The sequence below is a fragment of the Mobula hypostoma genome, chromosome 4 (assembly GCF_963921235.1).
Source record: "Mobula hypostoma chromosome 4, sMobHyp1.1, whole genome shotgun sequence".
Lineage (NCBI taxonomy): Eukaryota > Metazoa > Chordata > Chondrichthyes > Myliobatiformes > Myliobatidae > Mobula > Mobula hypostoma.
The window spans coordinates 195565876-195590406 of NC_086100.1; the positions used below are offsets into that span (position 1 = coordinate 195565876).

Below are 24531 nucleotides of genomic sequence, written 5' to 3' on the forward strand. Positions count from 1 at the left end.
AAAACTTTGACAAAATTCTATAGACGTGTGGTGGAGAGTATATTAAGTGGCTGCATCACAGCCTGGTATGGAAACAGACCCTCGAATGGAAAAACCTACAAAAAACTGTGGATATGGCCCAGTCAATCCATCACAGGCAAACTTCTCCCCACCATTGGCACATCTACATGGAGCGCTGTCGTAGGAAAGCAGCATCCCTCATCAAGGGCCTCCACCATCCACGTCATGCTCTCTTCTCGCTGCTGCCATCAGGAAGAAGGTAGAGGAGTCTCAGGACTCACACCACCAAGTTCAGGAATAGTTATTACCCTTCAACCATCAAGTTCGTCAACCAGAGGAGATAACTTCACTGAACTCTTCTCAAAACGTAAGGACTTACTTTGAAGGGCTCTTCATCTCATGTTCTCGATTTTTATTGTTTGTTTATTTATTTGTATAAATAAATAAATATTTGTTTCTTTATTTATTATATATTTTCTCATCTGTATTTGCAGTTTGCTGTCTTTTGCACATTGGTTGTTTGCCCGTCCTGTTGGGTACTTACTGCCCGTTGCACTGCTGCTGTTTCGGGCAGTAGTGAAGGATCTTCTATCTCTGTCTGTCCTTGTTCATCTTCTCTGCTGTGCCCAGGTGTTGTTCAGGGTCCCCATTTCTGTTTCCATGGTACGGCACCAAGTTCTCTTTAGTTTCCTGTGGTTATGGTGCCCTTCGGAGGTCCAATAAAGTGCTGTCTTGTTGATGGAGTCTATTCTCATCCTATTGGCTGCATTGATAACCAGTAGGTTGTTTGTCCGTCCTGTTGCGTATGGGGTGGAGCTCTGGGGGTATGAGGCTGAAGGTGAAGAAAAATAGGGATCAGAGAGAAGGCGAAGAAAGAAGCCCTTGAAGAAATCCAAGTGGAGGGGTGGGGTGGGGGGGGGGGAACAGAACAAATTTGTTGGTTATACCTGAAAGAGAAGTTGCAAAGAATGAAATACTTAGAATAATGGAAGTCAGTAAATGACCAAACCACTTCAGCGCAGGAGGAGATCTCCCCCTGGGTTTGCCTCTGGGCCTGGCCAAGCCGGCCATCATGTGTTCTAGGCAGAGGGCAGACAAGGGCTCCTCCCTAGCCGACTGCCTGCTCCTCTTCCAAGGTCACACCTCTCCCTCTGTGCTTTTGGAGAATTCTATGAGTTCAGTGGGGGGTTTCTGGGAGTGGGCAGCCTCTCAGAGGCTCGAATGTACTGAAAAAATAGTAATAATTGTATTTTAATGTGAAACTAACTATGAAGTCCTGATTATTGAATACTTTCCTGTTGGAGAATAAACTTCTGTATGAAAAAAGGAGAACCTTTAGCTTATGGAACTAAAGTTCAAAATTCAAAGTAAATTTATCATCAAAGTATGTGTAGTATAAAGGGAAAAATATAATGGAATTTACGAAAAAGTATACATAAACAGACAAAACTGACAAAAATCCAATGTGCCAAAGAAGACAAATAGTGCAAATAATAAAAAAAGTAAATAAATAATACTGAGAACTTGAGTTGTAGTTGCCTTGAGGGTGAGTCCTTTGGTTGTGGAGTCAGTTTGGTGTTGAGATGAGTGAAGTTACCCATGCTGGTTCATGCTTTGTCACATGGTGTGAGCAGAATTATCTGCAGCTTAATGTGAAAAAGACTAAGGAGCTGGTGGTAGACCTGAGGAGAGCTAAGGCACCGGTGACCCCTGTTTCCATCCAGGGGGTCAGTGTGGACATGGTGGAGGATTACAAATACATGGGGATACGAATTGAGAATAAACTGGACTGGTCAAAGAACACTGAGGCTGTCTACAAGAAGAGTCAGAGCCGTCTCTATTTCCTGAGGAGACTGAGGTCCTTTAACATCTGCTGGATGATGCTGAGGATGTTCTACGAGTCTGTGGTGACCAGTGCTATCATGTTTGCTGTTGTGTGCTGGGGCAGCAGGCTGAGGGTGGCAGACAGCAACAGAATCAACAAACTCATTCGTAAGGCCAGTGATATTGTAGGGATGGAACTGGACTCTCTGACGGTGGTGTCTGAAAAGAGGATGCTGTCCAAGTTGCATGCCATCTTGGACAATGTCTCCCATCCTCTACATAATGTACTGGTTGGGCACAGGAGTACATTCAGCCAGAGACTCATTCCACCGAGGTGCAGTACTGAGCGTCATAGGAAGTCATTCCTGCCTGTGGCCATCAAACTTTACAACTCCTCCCTTGGAGGGTCAGACACCCTGAGCCAATAGGCTGTTCCTGGACTTATTTCCTGGTGTAATTTACATATTACTATTTAATTATTTATGGTTTTATTACTATTTAATTATTTATGGTGCAACTGTAACGAAAACCATTTTCCCTCGGGATGCGTAAAATATGACTATGACTATGACTATGAGACTGATGGTTGAAGGGTAATTGTTTCTGAACCTGGTAACGCAGGCTTCTGTACTTGTTTCCTGATGGCAGCAGTGAGAGAGAACGTGGCCTGGATGGTGGGGGTCCTTGATAACGAACACTTCTTTCTTGTGGCGGCGCTCCTTGTAAATGTGAAAATGTCTTTGCCTGACAAACAACCAATGTGCAGAAGGAGATAAATAACAAGTAATACTGAGAACATGAGTTGTAGAGTCCTTGAGAATGAGCCTGTAGGTCACAGAATCAGTTCAGAGTAGTGGTGATTGAAGTTTTCCATGTCAGTTCAGGAGCCTGATGGTTGGGTTGGCATGTTAAGTAATCCTATCCCTTGGCTTTTATCCCAAGGATTAGTAAGTGCTTTTGTTTTGGGCATTTATCCAGTTCCTCTTGCAGCTTGTTTTTGCTTCAGATTTCCCTTGGGTCTCCAACCAAGAACCAAGTCTGGAACTATGATGAAAGAAATGATAAAGTAGTGGTGTCTGGGGGTGTGGAGGGGTGGATTAGTGGGTGGAGGTGTAGATCAGTCTTATTGATTGGTGAAAGTAACTGTTTTTGAGTCTGGTGGTCCTGGTGTGGATGCTACATAGCCTCCTCCCTGATGGGCTGGGACAAACAGTCCATGAGCAGGGTGGGTGGGATCCTCCATGATGTTACTGGCCCTTTACCGGCACCTTTCTGTATCTACGTCCTTGATGGTGGGTAGGCAGCTGCCGGTGATGCATTGGGCAGTTTTGACTACCCGTTGTCGAGCCTTCACGAGCACTGCAGTGCATTCTCTGAACCACACAATGATGCAGTTCAACTGTAAAGGGACAGCACTTTATTAATGGCAAGACACTTAACAGTGTTGATGTGCAGAGGGATCTTGGGCTCCCATTTAATGCTCACTGAAAATGGCTACACAGGTTGATAAGGTGGTAAAATGGCATGTAGCATGCTTGCATTTAGTAGTTGAAACATTGCAATCAAGAGTCAGGAAGTTATGTTACAGCTTTATAAAACTCTGGTTAGACTGCGTCTGGAGTATTGTATTCATTTCTGGTTGCCTGATTATAAGAAGGATGTGGAGAATTTAGAGAGTTTTATCAGAATGTTGCCTGGATTAGAGAGCATGTGCTATAAAGGCGAGGTTGGACAAACTTGGGCTGATTTCTCTGGAGTGGTAGAGGCTGAGAGAAGGCTTTATAGAGATTTACAAAATTATAAGATCCATAGAGGAGAAAACTGGTATCTTGTTCTCAGGGTTGAAATGTTTAATACTCGAGGACATGCATTTAAAGTAAGAGGGGTAATTTCAAAGGTAATCATTGCCGGGGGGATGGTGAAGCCAAATACAACAGAGGTGTTTAAGAAGTTCTTAGGAAAGCACATGAATGTGCAGAGGATGGAGGGAAACAGAAGTTGTGTAGGAAGAAAAGATTAGTCTAATTAGGCATTTAATTACTAGTTTAATTATTTAGATATAGTTATGTTACAGCTTTATAAAACTCTGATTAGGCTGTGTCTGGAGTATTGCATTCAATTCTGGTTGCCTGATTATAAGCCAAGTCGAGTCAAGTCAAATTTATTTATAAAGCACACTTAAAAACAACCGATGTTGACAAAAGTGCTGCAGCTAAAATCACAAATACAAGAAACACCGATATAAACAACAAGGCGCACAGTTTATAGGCACAAAATAAACGACACATGAGCCTAGGCACAAGCCAAAAATCAGCCACATCAGGAAGATTCAAACGTTAGTGAATAAAGGTAAGTTTTGAGCCTGGACTTAAAAGAGTCAATGGAGGGGGCAGATCTGATAGGGAGGGGAATGCTGTTCCACAGTCTAGGGGCTACAACAGCAAAGGCACGGTCACCCCGAACTTAAATTTAGATCGCAGGACAGCCAGGAGCCCCAAGTCAGCCAACCTGAGGGAACTGGAAGTAGAATAAAGGGTTAGAAGATCTGTGATAAAGGAGGGGGCCAGCCCATTTAGGGCTTTAAAAACAAACAGGAGAACCTTAAAATCAATTCTGAACCGTACTGGTAGCCAGTGGAGGGAGGCTAGGATAGGAGTAATATTGTCCCTCTTCCGGGCACCTGTTAGGAGCCTGGCTGCGGCGTTCTGAACCAGTTATAGGCGGGACAGTGACGACTGACTAATCCCAGTGTACAGGGAGTTGGAGCAATCCAAGTGGGAGGATATAAGGGTGTGGATGACTTTCTCGAGATCTTTGAAAGAGAGAAGCGACTTGATTTTGGCAATAGTACAAAGCTGGAAAAAACTGGCTTTTACTACTGCATTAACTTGCTTGTCAAACTTAAAGGCAGAATCAAATATCACACCAAAGGTTTTAAGAGAGACATGAAGAATTTAGGGAGGATGCAGAATAGGTTTACCAGGGTGCTCAAAGTTCATGTTCAAAGTACATATACAGTATGTCACCATATCCTACCCTGAGATTCACTTTCTTGCGGGAATTCACAATGAATACAAAAAAACACAATGAAAACCCTCACACAATTAAGACGGACAAGCAACCAACGTGCAAAAGACAACAAATTATGTGAATTCGGCTTTGGAGGCGGTGCAGAGGAGGCTCACCAGATTAATTCCAGAGATGAGGGATTTAGACTATGAGGAGAGATTGAGTCACCCGGGACTGTATTCACTGGAATTCAGAAGGATGAGAGGAGATCTTATAGAAACATTTAAAATTATAGATAAGATAGAGGCAGGAAAGTTGTTTCCACTGGAAGGTAAGACTAGAACTAGGGGGCATAACCTCAAGATTCGGGGGAGTAAATTTAGGAAAGAGATGAGGAAGAATGGTGAATCTGTGGAATTTTCTGCCCAATGAAGCAGTGGAGGCTACCTTAGTAAATATATTTAAGGCAAGGTTGGGCAGATTTTTGCATAGTAGGGGAATTAAGGGTTATGGGGGAAAGGCAGGTAGGTGGAGATGAGTCCATGGTCAGATCAGCCATGATCTTATAGAATAGTGGAAGAGGTTCGATGGGCTGGGTGATCTACTCCTGCTCCTATTTCTTATTTATTATGTTCTGTGGGCACGTGGCCAAGTGGTTAAGGCATTAGACTAGCAACTTGAAGGTCGTGAGTTTGAGCCCCAGCCGAGGCAACATGTGTTGTGTCCTTGAGCAAGGCACTTAACCACACATCGCTCTGTGACGACACTGGTGCCAAGCTCTATGGGTCCTAATGTCCTTCCCTTGGACAACATCGGTGTCGTGGAGAGGGGAGACTTGCAACATGGGCAACTGCTGGTCTTCCATACAACCTTGCCCAGGCCTACGTCCTGGAGAGTGAAAACTTTCCAGGCACAGATCCATGGTCTCGCAAGACTAACGGACGCCTTTTGTCTTTTACTTAAATACATAAAGAGGGAAAAAACCCAAATAATAATAATAAATCAATAAGTAATAAATATCAATTCAAGATTCAAAGATTCAAAAAACTTTATTGTCATTCTAACCGTACATCAGCTCTGCAGGGCAGAATGAGACAGCGTTTCTCAGGAGCAGTGCGATCATAACATAACAAACGCAACACTAAATAATAAATGTAACAATAAATAGTAAAACACAACAGACACATGTCAGTTAAAATCAAGTTGTAAGTGTCCAGTGCAAGTTAAAAGTGTCCAAAGCAGAGTCAGTAAACAGTAAACAACTCACTGTCCTAGTGATGAGATCTCGGTGGTGGCAGGGTATTCAGTACTCTCACAGCCTGATGGAAGAAGCTGCTACCTAGTCTGGCCGTCCTAGTCCTGATGCTCCTGTCCCTCCTTCCCGATGATCGTGGGTCAAAGAGATTGTGGGACGGGTGGTAGGAATCGTCAACAAGGCCTTTGTGTACAATGCTAATAAATAGAGGGGTGAGAGACCCCGGTGACCCTCTTGGCAGTGTTCACTGTCCTCTGCAGTATCTTGTGGACCAATGCCTTCAAGATTCAAGATTGTTTAATGCCATTTCCAGCACACAAGTGTAAAGGAGAACAAAATCATTGTTTCTCTGGAACCAATGTAGCACAAAAAACAATAAGATAAGGAACACAATAATAAGAAACAAAATACTTAATAAATATAAAAACATTAGATGGCTTGTATGTCCATAAAGTGACACTAGGCACAGGAGTGTCTGTACATAAGGTGACTGACAGGAAATGATCAAGTAGTGGTGGTTGGAGGTGTGGAGGGGTGGGTTGGTGGGTGGAGGTGTTGATCAGCCTCATTGCTTGGGGGAAGTCACTGTTTTTGAGTCTGGTGACCCTGGCATAGATGCTCCATAGCCTCCTCCCCGATGGGAGAGGCACAAACAGTCCATGAGCAGAGTGGGAGGGATACTTCATGATGTTACTGGCCCTTTACCAGCAGCTTTCTGTGTGTGTGTATATATGTCCTTGATGGAGGTACCGCACAATGAAGCAGCCAGACAGGACACTCTCAAAGTTACAAAGAAGCGGAGGGAAGGGGAGAGAACAATGTGAATATCTGTGATGGGGTGGAGGTGGAATGGTGCTGGTGACACAATGTTTTTTGTGCCGTCCAGCTCGGTGACGACTGTTGGAGTTAGAGAGAAAGAGAGAATAAACATGTTGGAACTGTGAGCAGTTCGGAGATTAGGAGCAGCTGTTATTGGGTTGGTCCACATCAGACATTGGGTGTCATTTAAAACGCCAGCTGGTCAGAATTTAGGATTATAACATCATTAGACATGGGAGCAAAATTCGGCCATTTGCCCATTGAGTCTACTCCACCATTCTTTTTTCCTCTCCTGATCCCCACTCCCCAGCCTTCTCCCCGTAACCTTTGATGCCATGTCCAATCAAGACCCAATCAGTCTCTGCCTTAAATACACCCAACAACCTAACCTGCACAGCTGTCTGTGATAACAAATTCACCACCCTCTGGCTAAAGACATTTCTCCATATCTCTGTTTTAAATGGATACCCCTCTATCCTGAGGCTGTGCCCTCTTGTCCTAGACTCCCCCACCATGGGAAACATCCTTTCCACATCTACTCTGTCTCGGCCTTTCAACATTCAAAAGGTTTCACTGAGATCCCCCTCATCCTTCTAAATTCCAGTGAGTACGAACAGAGAGCTATCAAACATTCCTCATATGATAACCCTTTCATTCCTGGGATCATTCTTGTGGACCTCCTCTGCACCCTCTCCAATGCCAGCACATCTTTTCTTAGATGAGGAACCCAAAACTGTTCACAATACTCAAGGTGAGGCCTCACCAGTGCCTTACAAAGCCTCGGTATCTCATCCCTGCTCTTGTATTTTAAATCTCTTGAAGTGAATGTTAACATTGCATTTGTCTTCCTCACCACCAACTCAAACTGCAAGTTAACCTTTAGGGTGTTCTGCACAAGGACTCCCAAGTCCCCTTGCATTTCAGATTTTTGGATTATCTTCCCGTTTAGAAAATCATCTGTAGATTTATTTCTACTACCAAAGTGCATAAACCATGCATTTTCCAACACTTTATTTCATTTGCCACTTTCTTGCCCATTCTTTTAATATGTTGAAGTCCTTCTGCAGCCTCACCACTACCTGCCCCTCCACCAATCTTCCTATTAGCTGCAAACTTGGCAACAAAGCCATCTATTCCAACATCTAAATCATTTATATACAGCATAAAAAAAAAGTGGTCCCAAAACCAACCCCTGCGGAACACCACTGGTCACTGGCAGCCAACCAAAAAGGAATCCTTTTATTCCCACTCACTGCCTCCTACCAATCAGCCAATGCTCTAACCATGCCAGTAACTTTCCTGAAATACCATGGGCTCTTAACTTGGTAAGCAGCCACATGTGTGGCACCTTGGCAAAGGCCTTCTGGTTGTCCAAATATACAACATCCACTGCATCCCCTTTATCTATCCTACTTGTAATCTCCTCAAGGAATTCCAACAAGTTCATCAGGCAAAAATTTCCCTGAAGGAACCACACTGACTCTGTCCCGTCTTGTCCTGTGTCACCAAATACTCCATAACCACATTCATAACTATTGACTGCAACATCTTCCCAACCACTGAGGTCAGGCTGACTGGTCTATAATTTCCTTTCTGTTGCCTTTCTCCTTTCTTAAAGAGTGGAATGATATTTGCAATTTTCCAGTCCTCTGGCACCATGCCAGAGTCCAATGATTTTTGAAAGACCATTACTAATACCTCCACAATCTCTACCGCTACCTCTTTCAGAACCCCAGTGTGCAGTTCATCTGGTCTGGGTGACTTAAGTACCCTTAAGTCTTTCAGTTTTTTGAGCATCTTCTCCCTTGTAATGGTAACTGCACTCACTTCTCTTCCCTCACATCCTTCAACATCTGGCACATAGCTGGTGTCTTCCACAGCGAAGACTGATGCAAAATACTCATTTAGTTCATCTCCCATCTCCTTGTCCCCAATTATTATTTCTCCAGCCTCATTTTCTTGTGGTCCTATATCCACTCTCATCTCTCTTTTATTTTTTACATAGTTGAAAAATCTTTTACTATCCACTTTGATATTGTTTGCTGGCTTACTTTCATATTTCATCCTTTCTCTCATAATGATTCTTTTAGTTGCTCTCTGTAGGTTTTTAAAAGCTTCCAAATCCTCTATCTTACCACTAATTTTTGCTTTGCTGTATGCCCTCTCTTTTGCTTTGACTTCCCTTGTCAGCCATGGTGGTACTATTTTGCTATTTGAGTATCTCTTTATTTTTGGAATACATACACCCTGCAGCTTCCTCATTTTCCCCAGAAACACACACCATTGGTGCTCTGCTGACATCCCTGCCAGCGGCTCCTTCCAATTTACTTTGGCCAACTCCTCTCTCATACCACTGTAATTTCCCTTACTCCACTGAAATACTGCTGCGTTAGACTTTACTTTCTCCCTGTCAAGTTTTAAGTTGAACTCAATCAGATTGTGATCACTGGCTCCTAAGGGTTCTTTTACCTTAAACTCCCTAATCACCTCTGTTAGTTACATAACATCCAATTCAGTATAGTTGATTCCATGGTAGGCTCAATGACAAACTGCTCTAAAAAGCCATCTTGTACACATTCAACAAACTCACTCTCTTGAGGTCCATTACCAATCTGATTTTCCCAATCAACTTGCATGTTGAAATCTCCCATGATTATCATAACATTGCCTTTTTGACACAGCTTTTCTATTTCCTGCTGTAATCTGTGATCCACCTCCCAGCTACTGTTGGGAGGTCTGTATCAAGCTGCCATGATGGTCCTTTTACACTTGCAGTTTCTTAACTCAACCCACGAGGATTCAACATCATTCGATCCTATGTCACATCTTTCTACTGATTTAATGCCATTCTTTACTAGCACAGCCATACAACCCCCTCTGCCTACCTTCCTATCCCTCCAATACAACGTGTAACCTTGGACATTCAGCTCCCAACTACAACCATCCTTCAGCCACGATTCAGTGATGGCCACAACATCATACCTGACAATCTGTAATAGTGCAACAAGATCATCCACCTTATTCCGTGCATTGAGATATAACACCTTGAGCGCTGTATTTGCCACCCTTTTGATTCTGCGTCCCGAATGCACTGATACTCACCCCGATGGTTGCAATTTTTTCCTATCATCTGCCTGCCCTTCCAGACAGTTGGACTCCCCACTACGTTTGCTTTATTACCATCCATCCTATCCTGAGTCCCTTCACTCCAGTCCCCTCCCCCTCCGCCAGATTACTTTAAACTCTCTCGAACAGCTTTAATAAACCTGCCCGTGAGAACATTGGTCCCCCTTGGGTTCAGGTGCAACCCGTCACTTTTGAACAGGTCATACCTCCCCCAGAAGAGATCCCAATGATTCAAGAAGAGATCATGAGATAGAGAGGCAAAGAAGGCCAGGTATGGGAATGCTGGATGACAAGATCTCTGCAAACTCAGTGAGAAATATTAAGGAAGTCCAAGATTCAAGATTCCTAATCATCTCCGACCTGCAACCATGTGTCTGTAATGGTCACAAAATCATTCCCCTTTGTACTGATTTGTGCCACAAGTTCACTGACGTTGCTTCAGATACAACAGGCATTTCAAGGTGTGAGTTCAAAGTAAATATATTGTCAAAATATATATATGTCACCATATAGAATCCTGAGATTTGTTTTATTGTTTCACAGTAAATACAGGAAACACAATAGAATCGATCAAAGACCACACCAAACAGGACGGACAACAACCAATGTGCAAAAAAAGAAACAACCGTGCAAATACAAAAAGAAAGAAAAAGGAAATAATAATAATAAATAAACAATAAATATCGAGAACATGAGATGAAGAACCCTCAAAAGTGAGTCGGTTATTTGAGAACAGTTGAGTGATGGGGCGAGTGAAGTTATCCCCTCTGGTTCGAGGGTCAGATGGTTCAGGGGTAATAGCTGTTCCTGAACCTGGTGGTGTGGGTCTTGAGACTCCTGTACCTTCTTCCTGATGGCAGCAGCGAGAAGAGAGCATGGCCAGGATGATGGGGTCTCTGATAATGGATGAGGAGCCCCCTGATGATGGGTATGTTCTCCCAACGCATTGTGTGTTACTCCTGATTCCAGTATTGCGGTCACTTGTGCTTGCATTCTATTCTACTGATTCCTCTGTCTCTGTCATTCCTGCTCCCACGTGTTCAAACACCATCTGTAATTTTCTGATGACATTGTTTTTGGTTGAACATCAGATGGAGACAAGAAGGCATACACGAGTGAGAAAGATCACCTGATTGAGAGGTGTTGCAAAAACAATATTGCACTCAACGACAGCAAGACCCAGAAAGGGAAAATCAGGAGAACAGACACCACTCCTCACTGAGGGATCAGCAGTGACAACGGTGAGAAGCTTCATGTTCCTGCTCATTGCCATCTTGGAGGATCTAGCCGAGGCCCAACAGATTTATGCAATCATGGAGAAGGCACACCATTGGCTCTGATTCGCTGGGAGTTTGAGGAGATACGGTATGTCACCAAAGACTCTTACAAATTTCTGTTGATGTATGGTGGAGAAGGTTCAGCCTGGTTGTATCACAGTCTGGTCTGGAACCTTCAATGCACAGGACCACAAGAGGCCGCAGAGGGTTGTCGACTCAGCTGGTTCCATCACTGGCACAACCTCTCCCACCATCGAGGACATATTAAAGCAGTGGTGTCTCTGGCAGGTGGTATTAATCCCTAAGGACCATCACAACCCAGAACATGTCCTCTTCTCATTACTACCATCAGGGAGGAGGTGCAGGAACATGAAGATCAGTAACGTCATGAAGAATCCCACCCATCTTGCTCATGGACTGCTTGTTCCACTCCAATCACGGAGCATCCACAGCAGGACCACCAGACTCAAAAACAATTACTTTCCCTAATCAACACCTCCACCCACTAACTCCACCCCTCCACACCCCCATTTTATCATTTCCTGTCAGAGTCCATAAGACCATAACATTATAAGACGTAGGAGCAGAGTCAGGCCATTCGGCCCATTGAGTCTGCTCTGCCATTTCACTCTCAACTCAAATCTCCTGCCCTTTCCCCACTACCTTTCACTCCCTTACTAATCAAGAACCTACCAACCTCTGCCTCTTATGCACCCAATGACCTGGCCTCCACAGCCACCTGTGTTGAATCTGTGGAGTTCTGTCTGCTCACACATGTACCTAGCATCACTTTATGGGCCTACAACAATCTGTGTACATATGGTATCTTATGTTTTTATTACATTATAGTGCCTGTTTCTTATTGTGTTTTCTTTGTGCGGTATCAGATCCTGAGTAATAATTATTTTTTTTTACTCTTGTGTACTGGAAGTGACATTTCTTAATCATCTCTTCCTAGAGATGCTGCCTGGTCTGCTGCGTTCACCAGCAACTTTGATGTGTGTTGCCAGCATCTGCAGAATTCCCGTTAAGAAATCTTGAATCAATTGTTTAAGACCAGCTTCTTTCCTTCCACCATCTAATTTCTGAATGATCTATGAAGCATTTTTATTCCTATTTTTGTATTTTTATTTATTTTTGTAATCTATTGTAATTTTATAGTTTTGCTCTATCATCCAAGTCAGTGATTCCAGTATCTGCTGCACGGAGAGAATCGCTCAACTCTTCGGTTACTTCCTTCACTACCTTCTGACAACCACCAGAGGGCTCCTAGCAAGGAACCTTCTACAGACGCGCTATTACCGGGTTGACTACATTTCCCGAAAGGCTCTCGTCCACCGCATCACTACGTCATCGCGCTTGTGGACCCGCCCATCCCATGACGCCAGCACGCACGAATCCGACGTAAACAGCGCCTCTGGAAAGATGGCGGAGGTGGAGAGCCTGGAGACGGCGGCGGAGCATGAGCGCATCCTGCGGGAGATCGAGAGCACCGAGTCGGCGTGCATCGGGCCCACGCTCAGGTAGGGCTGCTCCGGGGCCCGGGGCAGGCGGCGACGGCGGCATATCCCGGGGTCGGGGTGGGAGGAAGCCCCACGAAATCCTCGTTCTTCACCCGGGTCTCCCCTGTGGTCGGGGTCAGCAGTCAAAGGTCAGAGAGCATCCGAGGACAGGGAAAGCGCATCCTTTCACCCCTCACAGCCCTTCACCCGCTCACGCCATCCCCGTGACCCCTCGTCCCCCATTACTCCCCACCCAGTGATCCGTGACACCATCGCCCACCTTAGTTTCTCTCCCCCGCCGTGACGCTCCACTTCTGTGACCGTGACCTCTCATCCCTTCTATGACCCCTCGCTCCTAGTGACAGTTCTCCCCACTGTGACCCCTTCCCCTGCGATCTCTTGACACCTGTTTAAACTTTCACCTCTTAATCCAGAACCCTGTCCATGTCTTGTGCCCCTTACCTCCTGAGTCGTGCTCTGGATTCAAGATTTGTTCTTCCATTCCTTGCACCACCCCAATCCCCATCGTTCTCACTCCCAGTCTGAAGCCATGTGGATTGTTTACACTTCTGTCTTGGTTTTATGTGTTTAGTATGAGTTCTTATGTCTTTCTGGTTTTGTTGGTGTTGCTGCTACCAGCTTGTATGTTGAAGGATGTAGCTGCAACCTGGAATTTTCATGACTCATTACAAAGTGGTGTGAGGGCAAGTTGTGTTTTACTGATGGATGAGGTTATACGCAATACATGTACATTAATCAGCACGCATCTTGGAGAATTGTCGAGAGACAGCAATTCTACACAGCTGGGGATTGGGTTATGTCATTTAGAGGGAGGAATTTATAGAGGAGACACAAGAGACTGCAGCTGCTGGAGTCTGGAGCAGCAAACTGCTGGAGGAACTCAGCGTGTCGAACCGTATGCATTTATTTATTTGGAGATGCAGTGCAGAACAGGCCCTTCTGGCCCACCGAACTGCGCCACCCAGCAACCCACCAATTTAACTCAAACCTCATCACAGGACAGTTTCACAGTCAACGAACCGGTACATCGTTGGACCGTGGGAGGAAACCGGAGCACTCGGGGGAAACTTGCGTGCTCACGGGAAGGAATGCAAAACTTGCCGACAGCAGACGCTGGAATTGAACTCTGAACTCCAAAGCTTTGAACTTTAATAGTGCCGAGCGAGCCGCTGTGCTACTGAGGTGCCACGACCGAAGGAGCAATTGATGAGGAGGAAAGGAATTGCTGGTAGCTTCGGGTCATAATCACGTGTCAGGACCTGAAGCGTTAACGGCTCCCTTCCTCGTCCAGCTGCTGCTCAGCCTGCTGCGTTCCTCCCGCTGACAGATTGTTTCCTCCCGGATGAGCAAGTGTCCCGTGCAAGAGCAGAGTGTGGTGACTGAAGATATTTTTACTTCGAAAGTAGGATGTAGAACCTGGGTCAGTGATCCCCAGTGGGGAGTGGTTTGTAGGAAGTGCTTGGCTTTGCTCTTGTGTCTGTCTTGTTTGTTGGCTACCTGTTTTTTTTATTTGGAGATACAGCACGATGTCAGGTCCTTCTGGACCACTGAGCCCGCACTGCCCAATTACACCCGTGTGGCCAATTAAGTTACTAACCCCGTCGAAACCCAATCCTGTGTAATTATGTGGCAGTAGGAAAATTATCCCTCTTATGTTTCTTGATCTCATTACTGGAGATTGTGTTACTTGATCTGCCACTTTGTTCTGGCCCATACCTTCATTAACCCTGTCCAATGCTACTTGCTTTTATTGGGGACTTTCTCTTCCTACCACCTACGTTGTTAATGCTTACCATTATTGGCCAAGGTTGGTTGGGGGGGTGGTTATTGCTCACGGTGAGTGTTGGTTGGTGGGGGGGCTGGATTGTAGGGATTAAGTGGTTGGGTTTGTCGGGGTGCGGAGGTTAGGGTTGGGTGATGGAGATGAGGGCATGGCAGGGAGAGGTGGGGTCCGGCTGTGATGGAGATGAGGTCCTGGTGGGGAGAGAGGGGTTTGCCTGACCAGGAGACAGAGGTGGGCCTGACAGAGAGGTGTTGGTGGGGGGGTGGGGTCCGGCAGTGATGGAGATGAGGTCCTGGTGGGGAGAGGGGGTTGCCTGACCGGGAGACAGAGGTGGGCCTGATAGAGAGGGTGGGTCCTGGCAGTGATGGAGAGAGACCCTCATGGGTGGGGGGGGAGTGGCTGATGGGGAGAGGGATGCGGGCCTGGCAGGGAGAGAGAGGGGAGAGTTGGCACTGCCTGGCAGGGAGATGGAGGTTGGGCTGGCAGGGAAAGGGCAGCCTGGTGGAGAAGGTTTTTGCTTGGCTTGCCTGGAGAGTAATTGTTCTGGAGCACCATGTTACCTACGGGATGGGGAGAGACGTACTTTGTTGGAATGTGAGGAGGAAAGTGGAGCAGCCGGCGGAAACCCACACCACCATGGGGAGATCGTAGAAACTCCTTCCAGACAGCAGGAGCAATTGAATCTGGGTCGCTGTCGCTGCAGTGGCATTACGCTAACCGTTGTGCAACTGGTGTTGTTCTGCTCAACATTGTGAGCTCCACAATCTGTGGTGACACTTACGGGCTGCCCCCAGTACAATCCTCAGGCACAAACGACGCATTTCTCTGTATGTTTTGATGTACGTGTGACTAATCAATGTAATCTAATCTCAGAATAAACGTCTCTCATTTAAAGAAGGTGAGAGGAAATTAAGGAGATTTCTTCACTGGGAGCTATGAGCTTTTGTAACTCTGTGCTCCAAGTTGTTGCTGGGGGTTGAGGGAGAGACAGAGTCATGGAATAAATTCAAGGCCAAGATGGACAGGTACTTTGGCTTAGACAAGAGTCGGGAACTGCAGCTGATTCCTAGGTCTCAGCAGCTGTGGTCATGCAGAATTATACAACAAGAACCGGGGCTGAATGGCCAACTCCTCTTTTATAAACACAAGGAATTCTGTTGATTCTGGAGGAACTCAGCAAGTCAAACCTGATGAACATCTTGGCATAAAATGTCGACTGTTTGTTCCTTTTCATAGTTGCTGCCTGACCTGCTGAGTTTCTCCAGCATTTTGTGTGTGTTGCTCTGGATTTCCAGCATCTGCAGAATCTCCGTGTTTATGATTTGCCGCTTTGCTGCAAAGTTTCTTCGAGGTATGCCTACCCTGAAGAAGTTTAGATCTTCTTTGACAGGAGTTCAATAAGACTGTTTGTCTCGCTGCTCCCCCTCTGTGCACATATCACTTTGTAGCTAGTCCTTTCTGCCTTCCCCTTATCTTCTTGTTCTGGCGTCTTCCCCCTTCCTTTCCACTCCTGATGGAGGGTCTCGGGCTGAAACATTGGCTGTTTATTCCTCTCCATAGATGCTGCCTGTCCTGATGAGCTTTTGTGTGTCGCTCATTGCTCCTGTTTGATATGTTGTTAGTGGACAACTCCGTGGCAACACAATGAACCAATCAGCTGCTTTGTTTTATAAATATCCAGCAATAGGCCCTTTCAGCCCACAATGTTATGCCGAACCAAATAAATTTGTAATCAAATGGCCAACCAAACTAATTCCTTCTGCCTTTACAAGATCATAAGATATAGGAGCAGAATTAGGCCATCTGGCCCATCGAGTCTGCTCCACCATTTCATCATGGCTGATCCATTTCCCTCTCAACCCCAATCTCCTGCCTTCTCCATGTATCCCTTTATGCCCTGACTAGTCTTGGATCTATCAATCCCTGACTTAAATATACCCAATAACTTGGTTTCTACAGCTGCCTGTGGCAATGAATTCCACAGGTTCACCAACCACTGGTGAAAGAAATTTCTCCTCAACTCCGTTCAAAAAGGACGTCCCTCTATTCTGAGGTTGTGTCCTCTGGTCCTGGGCTCAGCCACCATAGGTGACATCCTCTCTATCTAGGCCCTTTTCACATTCAGTAAGTATGTCCAATGTCCATATCCTTTCACTTCCTTCACACTCATGTTTCTATCTAAATGTCTCTGCCTCTACCACCACCCTAGGCAGCACATTCCAGGCACCCACCACTCTCTGTTGAAAAAAACTCGCCCCTCACAAGTACTTTGAAATGACCCCCTCTCACCTTAAACGCATGCCCTCTGGTATTAAACATCTTAACCCTGGGAAAAAGATAGGACCAGCTTAGAAGGGCATCTTGGTCATTTCTGCCCTGGGGAAAAGTCTCTGGCTGTCCACTCGATCTAGAATAGAACTTAGCACAATACAGCATAGGAGCAGGCCCTTTGACACGTCAGAATGGGAATGAGAATTAAAATGTTTGGCCACTATGAAGTTCCACTTGTGGCAGATGGTGCGGAGATGCTTGACAAAGTGGTCCTCACGGGAGGAGACTGCATCGGGACACAACAGGTAACCACAGCATTTCCATGTCCCTCACATTCATGACACATGAATTGTCTGGAGTACGTGTAGGGTGTTGCAAGGTTCTGAGAGCCTTGGCCTTTTTCAGATCTGACTGATGCCTGCTGTTACTTGCCTGAAGGGTTCAAAGCCACACCCAATCCAATACAAAATATCTATTATTACCACCAGCAGGTTCTGTAACTACAGGGAAAGGATTGTGGAAGGTTTTGCTGGTCACAGGCTGATTCAGGAGCAGGCGGGCTTCCAGACTTGGTGATTTCATTGAAGCGTACAAAACGCATGCGGAGAGTCACAGGGTAGAAGCAGTGCTGATGTTTCCCTTGGCTCCGGGTCCAGTACCTGTCAGCACTTGGCTGTAGAGTAGGGATGAGAAGGAGCTTGTTCATGGAAGAAGGCTGCTGAGTGTATTCAATGCAAAACTTGAGAGAATTTTAAAAGTAAACGGAATTCGTGGGCAAAATTCTGTTTTTCTGCCATGTCAGAGGCTGTGAGGTGACCTGATATATTAACTTATTCATTTAGAGATGCAGATGGAACAGGCCTTTCTGGCCCTTTGAGCCAAGCCACCCAGCATCCCACTGATTTAATCTTCGCTTAAGCACAGGACAATTTACAATCACCAATTAGCCTACCTGGTACGGCTTTGGACTGTGGGAGGAAACTGGGATACCTGGAGAAAACCCACACATTCCATGGGAAGAACATACAAGCTCCTTACAGAGGACACTGGAATTGAACTCTGAACTCTGACACCCCGAGCTGTGATAGCATCGCTCTGACCTCTATGCCACTGTGGCGCCGTGATAAATAAAATTATGAGATGGTCAATTGTAACAATAAATTTCCCAGAGTGAAAATGTGAAATACAAGATGCCATACCCGTTGTAGTGAGTGACGTCTGTGCAGTTGGTTCTGTGGCAGCTTCTGTTAAAGGGCGACTACTGATCCACGGTGCACTGTTCATCCCTTAGACCTTACCCACATCTTATACAACTTCAACATAATGTTCCTACTTCTGCTTTGATTTATGTAGGCCAACGTGCCCTTGTTCATCCCCTAGCCTATACAATCTTTCCCCATTACATAACCCTTTAACCCGGTAAACATCTGAACATCCTTTCCTTATGGACAAGATCAGTACTGTACACAGTACTCCAATGCCCTACTTAATTGACGCACCACCTCCTTATTTTGCTCCAGATTCCAGCATGGCATTCTCTTGTGACTCCCTATTTTTATGTTTAATTACTCTGGCAGTAATGATAACCCTAGTTTCCATAATTCAACTAATTATTTTATATACCTGCTGTTTGCAGGCATGTTCTGTATATTTGATGTCCATGAGTTCGGTAAATGGGGTTTTAATTTGGAAAATGTGAGGTCACACACTTTGGTAAGAGAAGTCTAAAGACAGACTTATCTGGAGAATATCTGCAATTGAGTAAAGTACAATGGGATCTAAATATACTTGTGCACAAACTGCAAAGAGTTGGAGGCAAGTGCAGCAAGTACAAAGTATCCCGACATTATGATATTAATGTAATTCAGGGGTTCACAACCTTGGACCCTTACCATTCACTGAGTGGTCCACGAACCCTTACCATGAACTGAGGGGTCCATGGACTCCAGGTCAGGAATCCCTGCTGTAATAAAATTCAGCCTTATTCTGTTCATGGCCAAGAGATTTGAGATGCTGAATAAAACTTTGGTCTCATAGAATTCATTTGGACAAAAATAACTAAATACGAAGTACGAAAGAAACAACATATTCTGTTAATTTTTGTCTATGGTTTGTGTTGGGAAAATCACAATGCCTTTTTAGGATTGCCACCCTCCATAAATTGGTTCATCATTGTCACATGTACTGAGCTACAGTGAAAACTTTATTTTGCATACCAACCATACAGATCATTTCATTACATCAGTACATCGCGGTTGTACAAGGGAAAACAATAACAGAATGCAGAATGAAGTGTTAAAGAGAAAGTGCAGTACAGGCATGCAATAAAGTCCATGGCCAAAATCAGGAAGATTATGAGATCTGTACTTCAACCTGGAAGTGTACCAGAGTTAGCCAGGCAAATGATACGTTGGCCTTTGTTGCAAGTAGATTGGGGTTTAGAAATAAAGAAATGTTGTTACCAGATATTGATGAAGCCACATCTGGAGTACAATATACCTTTTTTGGTTCCCTTATTAAAGAAAGGATATACCTACCTTGGAGGCAGTCCAGAGAGACTCTGGCTAATTCATGGGATAAGAATTGACTTGCTGAATAAATTATAGTTATATTCTATGTTGAATAGAGTGGAAAGTGATTATTTTATTGAAAGTTTAAAGGAAATCAATGAGGTAAGATTTTTGACAGGGAGGGCGCTAGGTGCCTGGAACACTCGGCCAGGAGAAGCGGTGGAAGCAGATGTGATAGGAGCGTTTAAGACACATTTAGACATGGGTATAGACCACATGCTGGTAAACGTGACAGTTTGTACATTCTCACCATGACTGCGTGGGTTTCCTCCGGGTGCTCCGGTTTCCTCCCACAGTCCAAAAACGTACCGGTTGGTAGGTCAATTGGTCGCTGTAAATTGTCACGCGATTAGTCTAGGGTTAAATTGGGAAATTGCTGGACGGCACAGCTGGAAGAGCTGATTTCACACTATATCTCAATAAATAAATAAACGGGATTAGTTTGGATTGGCATCATGGTTACCATGACACTGGGGTCTGTTCCTGTGTAATACTGTTTTGTCTAACACATTCAGAGCATGAGACGTTAAATGCCGAGGTGTTTCCAGTAATGGGAGAGTCTTGAATAAAGGGATAGAGTTACCAGATTGGGTGGGGGGGTGGGTTGGTTCTTTAAGGTCGTGCAGAAGCTTCAACCATTTAAACCTTACCAACCCATGTAGCTGTCCATCTATTTTATAAATGTTATTTTTGTACTGGCCTTAACCACTTCTTTTGGCATCTCATTCTGCATACATACCATGGTTTGTGTAAAACAAAGAGTTGCCCTCAAGTTCCTTTTAAACCTTTCCCCTCTCACCTTAAACGTATGAACTTCATTCCCCAACCCTGTGGTGGGTGAGGGAAGAAGACTGTGAATTCATCCTGTTTATGCCCCTTATAAGAGTACCACTCAGTCTCCTGCACTCTGAGGAGTAAAGTCCAGGTCTGGCCAGCCTCTCCCTATAACTCAGTCTCTCAAGTCCTGCATCCTTATAATTTTTTTCACTGCTTTCTTTCCATTTTAATCACACCTTTCTGCCGATGGACTGGGGCGGGGGGGTGGAGGTGCGGCTAAAACTGAACACGTTACTCCAGGAGTGGCCTCGGCACCGTGACCTTCAAATCCCTACACTGATGAGAGCCAGTGTGTCAAAGGCCTTCTTCATCCCACTCCTGATTCACTTAACTCCACGTTCATGGACTCTAGTACTCGTACTCCAAGGTCTCTCTGAAAGGCACAGCTACAGACAAATGTTTGAAAGGTTAGGGAATTAGAGGCTCTTGGAAACTGGAACAGAAGAGGAAGGAAACCCAGGCCAATTAGCAGTGATCATATTGAAAGGCACAGCAAACCTGAGTACTCCATTTCTGCTAATTCATTTTGATATTGGGTTTTATATTCAGTGGCCACTTTATTAGGTAGTTCTTGTACCTAATATAGTGGCCACTGAGTGTATGTTCATGGTCTTCTGCTGTGTAATCCATCCACCAGTTTTGACATGTTGTACATTCAGAGATGCTCTTCTGTACATCACTATTGTAACATGGCTATTTGAGTTGGTGCTGCCCTCCTGTCATCTTGATTCAGTTTGGCCATTTTCCTCTGACCTCTCTCATTAACTAGGTGTTTTTGCCCACAGAACTGCCACTTGCAGGGCATTTATTGTTTCTTGCACCATTCTCTGTAAACTCCAGAGACTGTTGTGTGCAAAAATCCCAGGAGAAAATCAGTTTCTGAGATACTCAAACCACCTCGTCTGGCACCAACAATCATTCCACTGTCCAAGTCACTTAGATCACATTTCTTCCCAATTCTGATGTTTAGTCTGAACAACAACTGAATCTCTTGACCATGTCTGCATGTTTCTATGCAGTGAGTTGCTGCCACATGACTGGCTGATAGATATTTACATTAATGAGCAGGTGTAGCTAATAAATTGGCCTCTGAGTGTATGCTGCTTTTATGTTTCATTTCATTTTTCCTGCCAAAATGAGCAATTTTGTACCTCACCACTTCATGCACAATTGCCAGATTTTACTGTCCCCGATTAAGTTGTCCATGTTGCTTTACAACCTCCTTGTGTTTCCTTAATAAGTTACAACTCCATGTTTGTGGCAGGTTGTTTAAATAGAAGATGCATCACAGTTTCTCGGTTGTGTAGCTATCAAGCAGATGGTGGATGGTCATATGAGCAACTGGTGCATAGCACTGGTCCTGGTGTTGCGACCACTGATGCCAGGCAGACAATTTCTGAAGAATGTTGATAATGGTTGGGGGCACCTGTCTTGTAAGCACACATCCCAGAAGAAGTCTTTATAAGATGGGTGACCCCAGCCGTTGTCAATTTCTATTCAAGGGGCTTTTGGTAATATATGGGCACTTCTTCATCGTCATTATGTGTCGTGTCGTATGATGTAAGTGATCATGGTCCCATGACCATGATTGTTCTTGGCAAATTTTTCTAGAGAAGTTCTTTGTCATTGTCTCCTTCTGGGCAGTGTCTTTACAAGATGGTTGACCCCAGCCATTATCAGTACTCTTCAGAAATTGTCTGCCTGGTGTCAGTGGTCACATTACCTGGTCTTGTGATATACACCAGCAGCTTGTACAACCATCCACCACCTGCTCCCATGGCTTCACATGACCTTGATCTGCGGGGGGGGGGGGTGCTAAACAGGTGCTACACCTTGCCCAAGGGAGACTTGCAGGCTGGTGGAAGGATGGAGTGCCTTACACCTCCTTTGTTGGACAAGTATCTCCACCCTGCCACCCAATATTGGCACTAACAGGGGATTAACTAGTTAACTGAATATCGGTTAATGAGTCATTTTTGGATTGACAGTCAGTGACCAGTGACTACAGGGATTGGTGTTGGCCTTTTAGCTTTTTACTGTGTCTATTAATGACTTTGATGAAGTGATTGGTTGTATTGCTGGTGTTAAATAGGCTGAAAAGCTACAAGGAGGACACAGATAGCCTGCAGTGTGAACTGGACAGGTTAAGTGAGTGGGCAAGAGGTTGGCAGATGGAGTAAAATGAAGGAAAATACAAGGTTATCACTTTAGGAGAATGAAATATAAATTATTATAAGATTCTGAGTACATTTATTATCAAAGTATGTATCCAGTATAGAACCCTGAGATTCATCTTCTCCACGGACAGCCACGAAACAATGATACACCATGAAACCCATTCAATGAAAATATCAAACACTCAATGTACGAAAAACAGAACAAATTGTGCCAATGGCACAAAACGAGTGATAAACACAGAATGTAAAACATCAACCACAGAGTCATTATAAATTATAGTTTAGAACATTACAGCACAGTACAGGCCCTTTGGCCTATGATGTTGTGCCGACCTTTTAACCTATTCCAAAATCAATCTGTCTCTTCCCTCCTCTCTAACCCATCATTTATCTATCACCTCTGTACCTGTCTTAAGAATTTCTTATAAAGCCCCGAGTGTATTTGTCATTTCCACCCTGGGAAATGTCTCTGGTTGTTCATTCAAATTACTCCTCTCATCATCTTGTACACCTCTATCAGGTCATCTCTTTAAATGGGTCAAGGCTACAAAATGGTCTAGGGTAGGGTAGGGATTCCCAACCTTTTTTATACCTTCCATCCCTACCATTAACTGAGAGGTCTATGGACCCCAGGTTGGAAACATCTGATCTAGGGCAGCACACACAAAATGGTGGAGGAATTCAGCAAGTCAGGTAGCATCTATGGAGGCAAATAAACAGTCAACGTTTCAGTCTGAGATACTTGAATGATCTGGGGTGCTGATGAATGAAACACCAAGGATCCCAGGTACAGCAATTGATACGAAACCTCTTGGGATTTTGGATTATGTTACAAGAGATCTGGAATAGGATCATAAGGAGGTTTTTATGTAGCTTAATGGGATTCCTATGAAATTGTAATTGGAGTACTGCGTACACTTTTGGCTTCCACCAGTATCATCACTGTCACCAGTCTACCTGCCATCAGTGATGTACATTCAGAAAGGTGTCGGAAATAGGCCAATAACACCATGAAGGACCCCACCCACCCTGCTTACGGACCATCAATGGGGAGGCTACATAGCATCCAAGCCAGGACCACCAGACCCAAAAATAATTACTCTCCCCAAGCAGTAAGGCTGATCAATACCTCCACCCAATAACTCACTGCTCCACACCCCCAACCACCACTACTTTATCATTTCTTGTCAGAGTCACCATATGTACAGGCACTCCTGTGCTGAGCACTTATTTATGGATGGACAATAAATCCATGTACAGTGGCATGCAAAAGTTTGTTACTGTGAATAGCTAAGCGAGTAAAAGATAAACTGATTTCCAAAAGGCATAAAATTAAAGATGACACATTTCTTTAATATTTTAAGCAAGAAAACTTTTTTTATTTCCATCTTTTACAGTTTCAAAATAACAAAAAAGGTAAAGGGCCTGAAGCAGTACTTAGTAACACACTGTGACGAAGGCCCGTCACTGGCTATGAACGGCACATGGCACACTCAGTAAAACACTCATCCCCGGCAGTAATAGTAACTGGGTCTGAAACAGAGCTGCTGCATGGAGCTGTCTCATATCGAGGCAGCAGCACAGGTGTGCTAATGGTGGAGGATACCATCTTTAATTGGATAATTGAGTTAATTAGCTTTTGGTTGGTCTAGGGGGAGGGTCTTAGCAGTTATAAGCCTCAGGTTACCAAGGCTTTGGGGCTACTTTTCTTTTGTGTTTAGTCTGAGGGTGGCTATATATATATTGTTTTTTCCTCCCCCATTTTTGTCTTGTTTTGAGGTAAATAAAAGCACCTCAATTTTTTTTTGCAACTCAAGCCATCTGGTTATTTTTCTTAAACAATTGACTCACAGTTTTTTGTGACACACCCCCTTTGGCAAGTATCACAGCTTGTAAATACTTTTTGTAGCCAGCTAAGAGTCTTTCAATTTTTGCTTGGGGGATTTTCTCCCATTCTTCCTTGCAAAAGGCTTCTAGTTCTGTGAGATTCTTGGGCCATCTTGCATGCAGTGCTCTTTTGAGGTCTATCCACAGATTCTCGATGATGTTTAGGTCAGGGG

At 44.6% G+C, this 24531-nt stretch overlaps 1 protein-coding gene across 1 annotated transcript in view; it reads left to right on the plus strand.

Moving 5' to 3' along the window:
* The first annotated feature begins 12700 nt into the window (after positions 1–12700).
* The window catches only part of exoc6b (exocyst complex component 6B), an 899778-nt gene continuing 887947 nt past the window's right edge, over positions 12701–24531 (plus strand). The window contains exon 1 of the mRNA XM_063047162.1: positions 12701–12833. Within this exon, the coding sequence (XP_062903232.1) occupies positions 12736–12833 (98 nt within the window). The 5' untranslated portion in view covers positions 12701–12735. The remainder of the gene's footprint in view (positions 12834–24531) is intronic.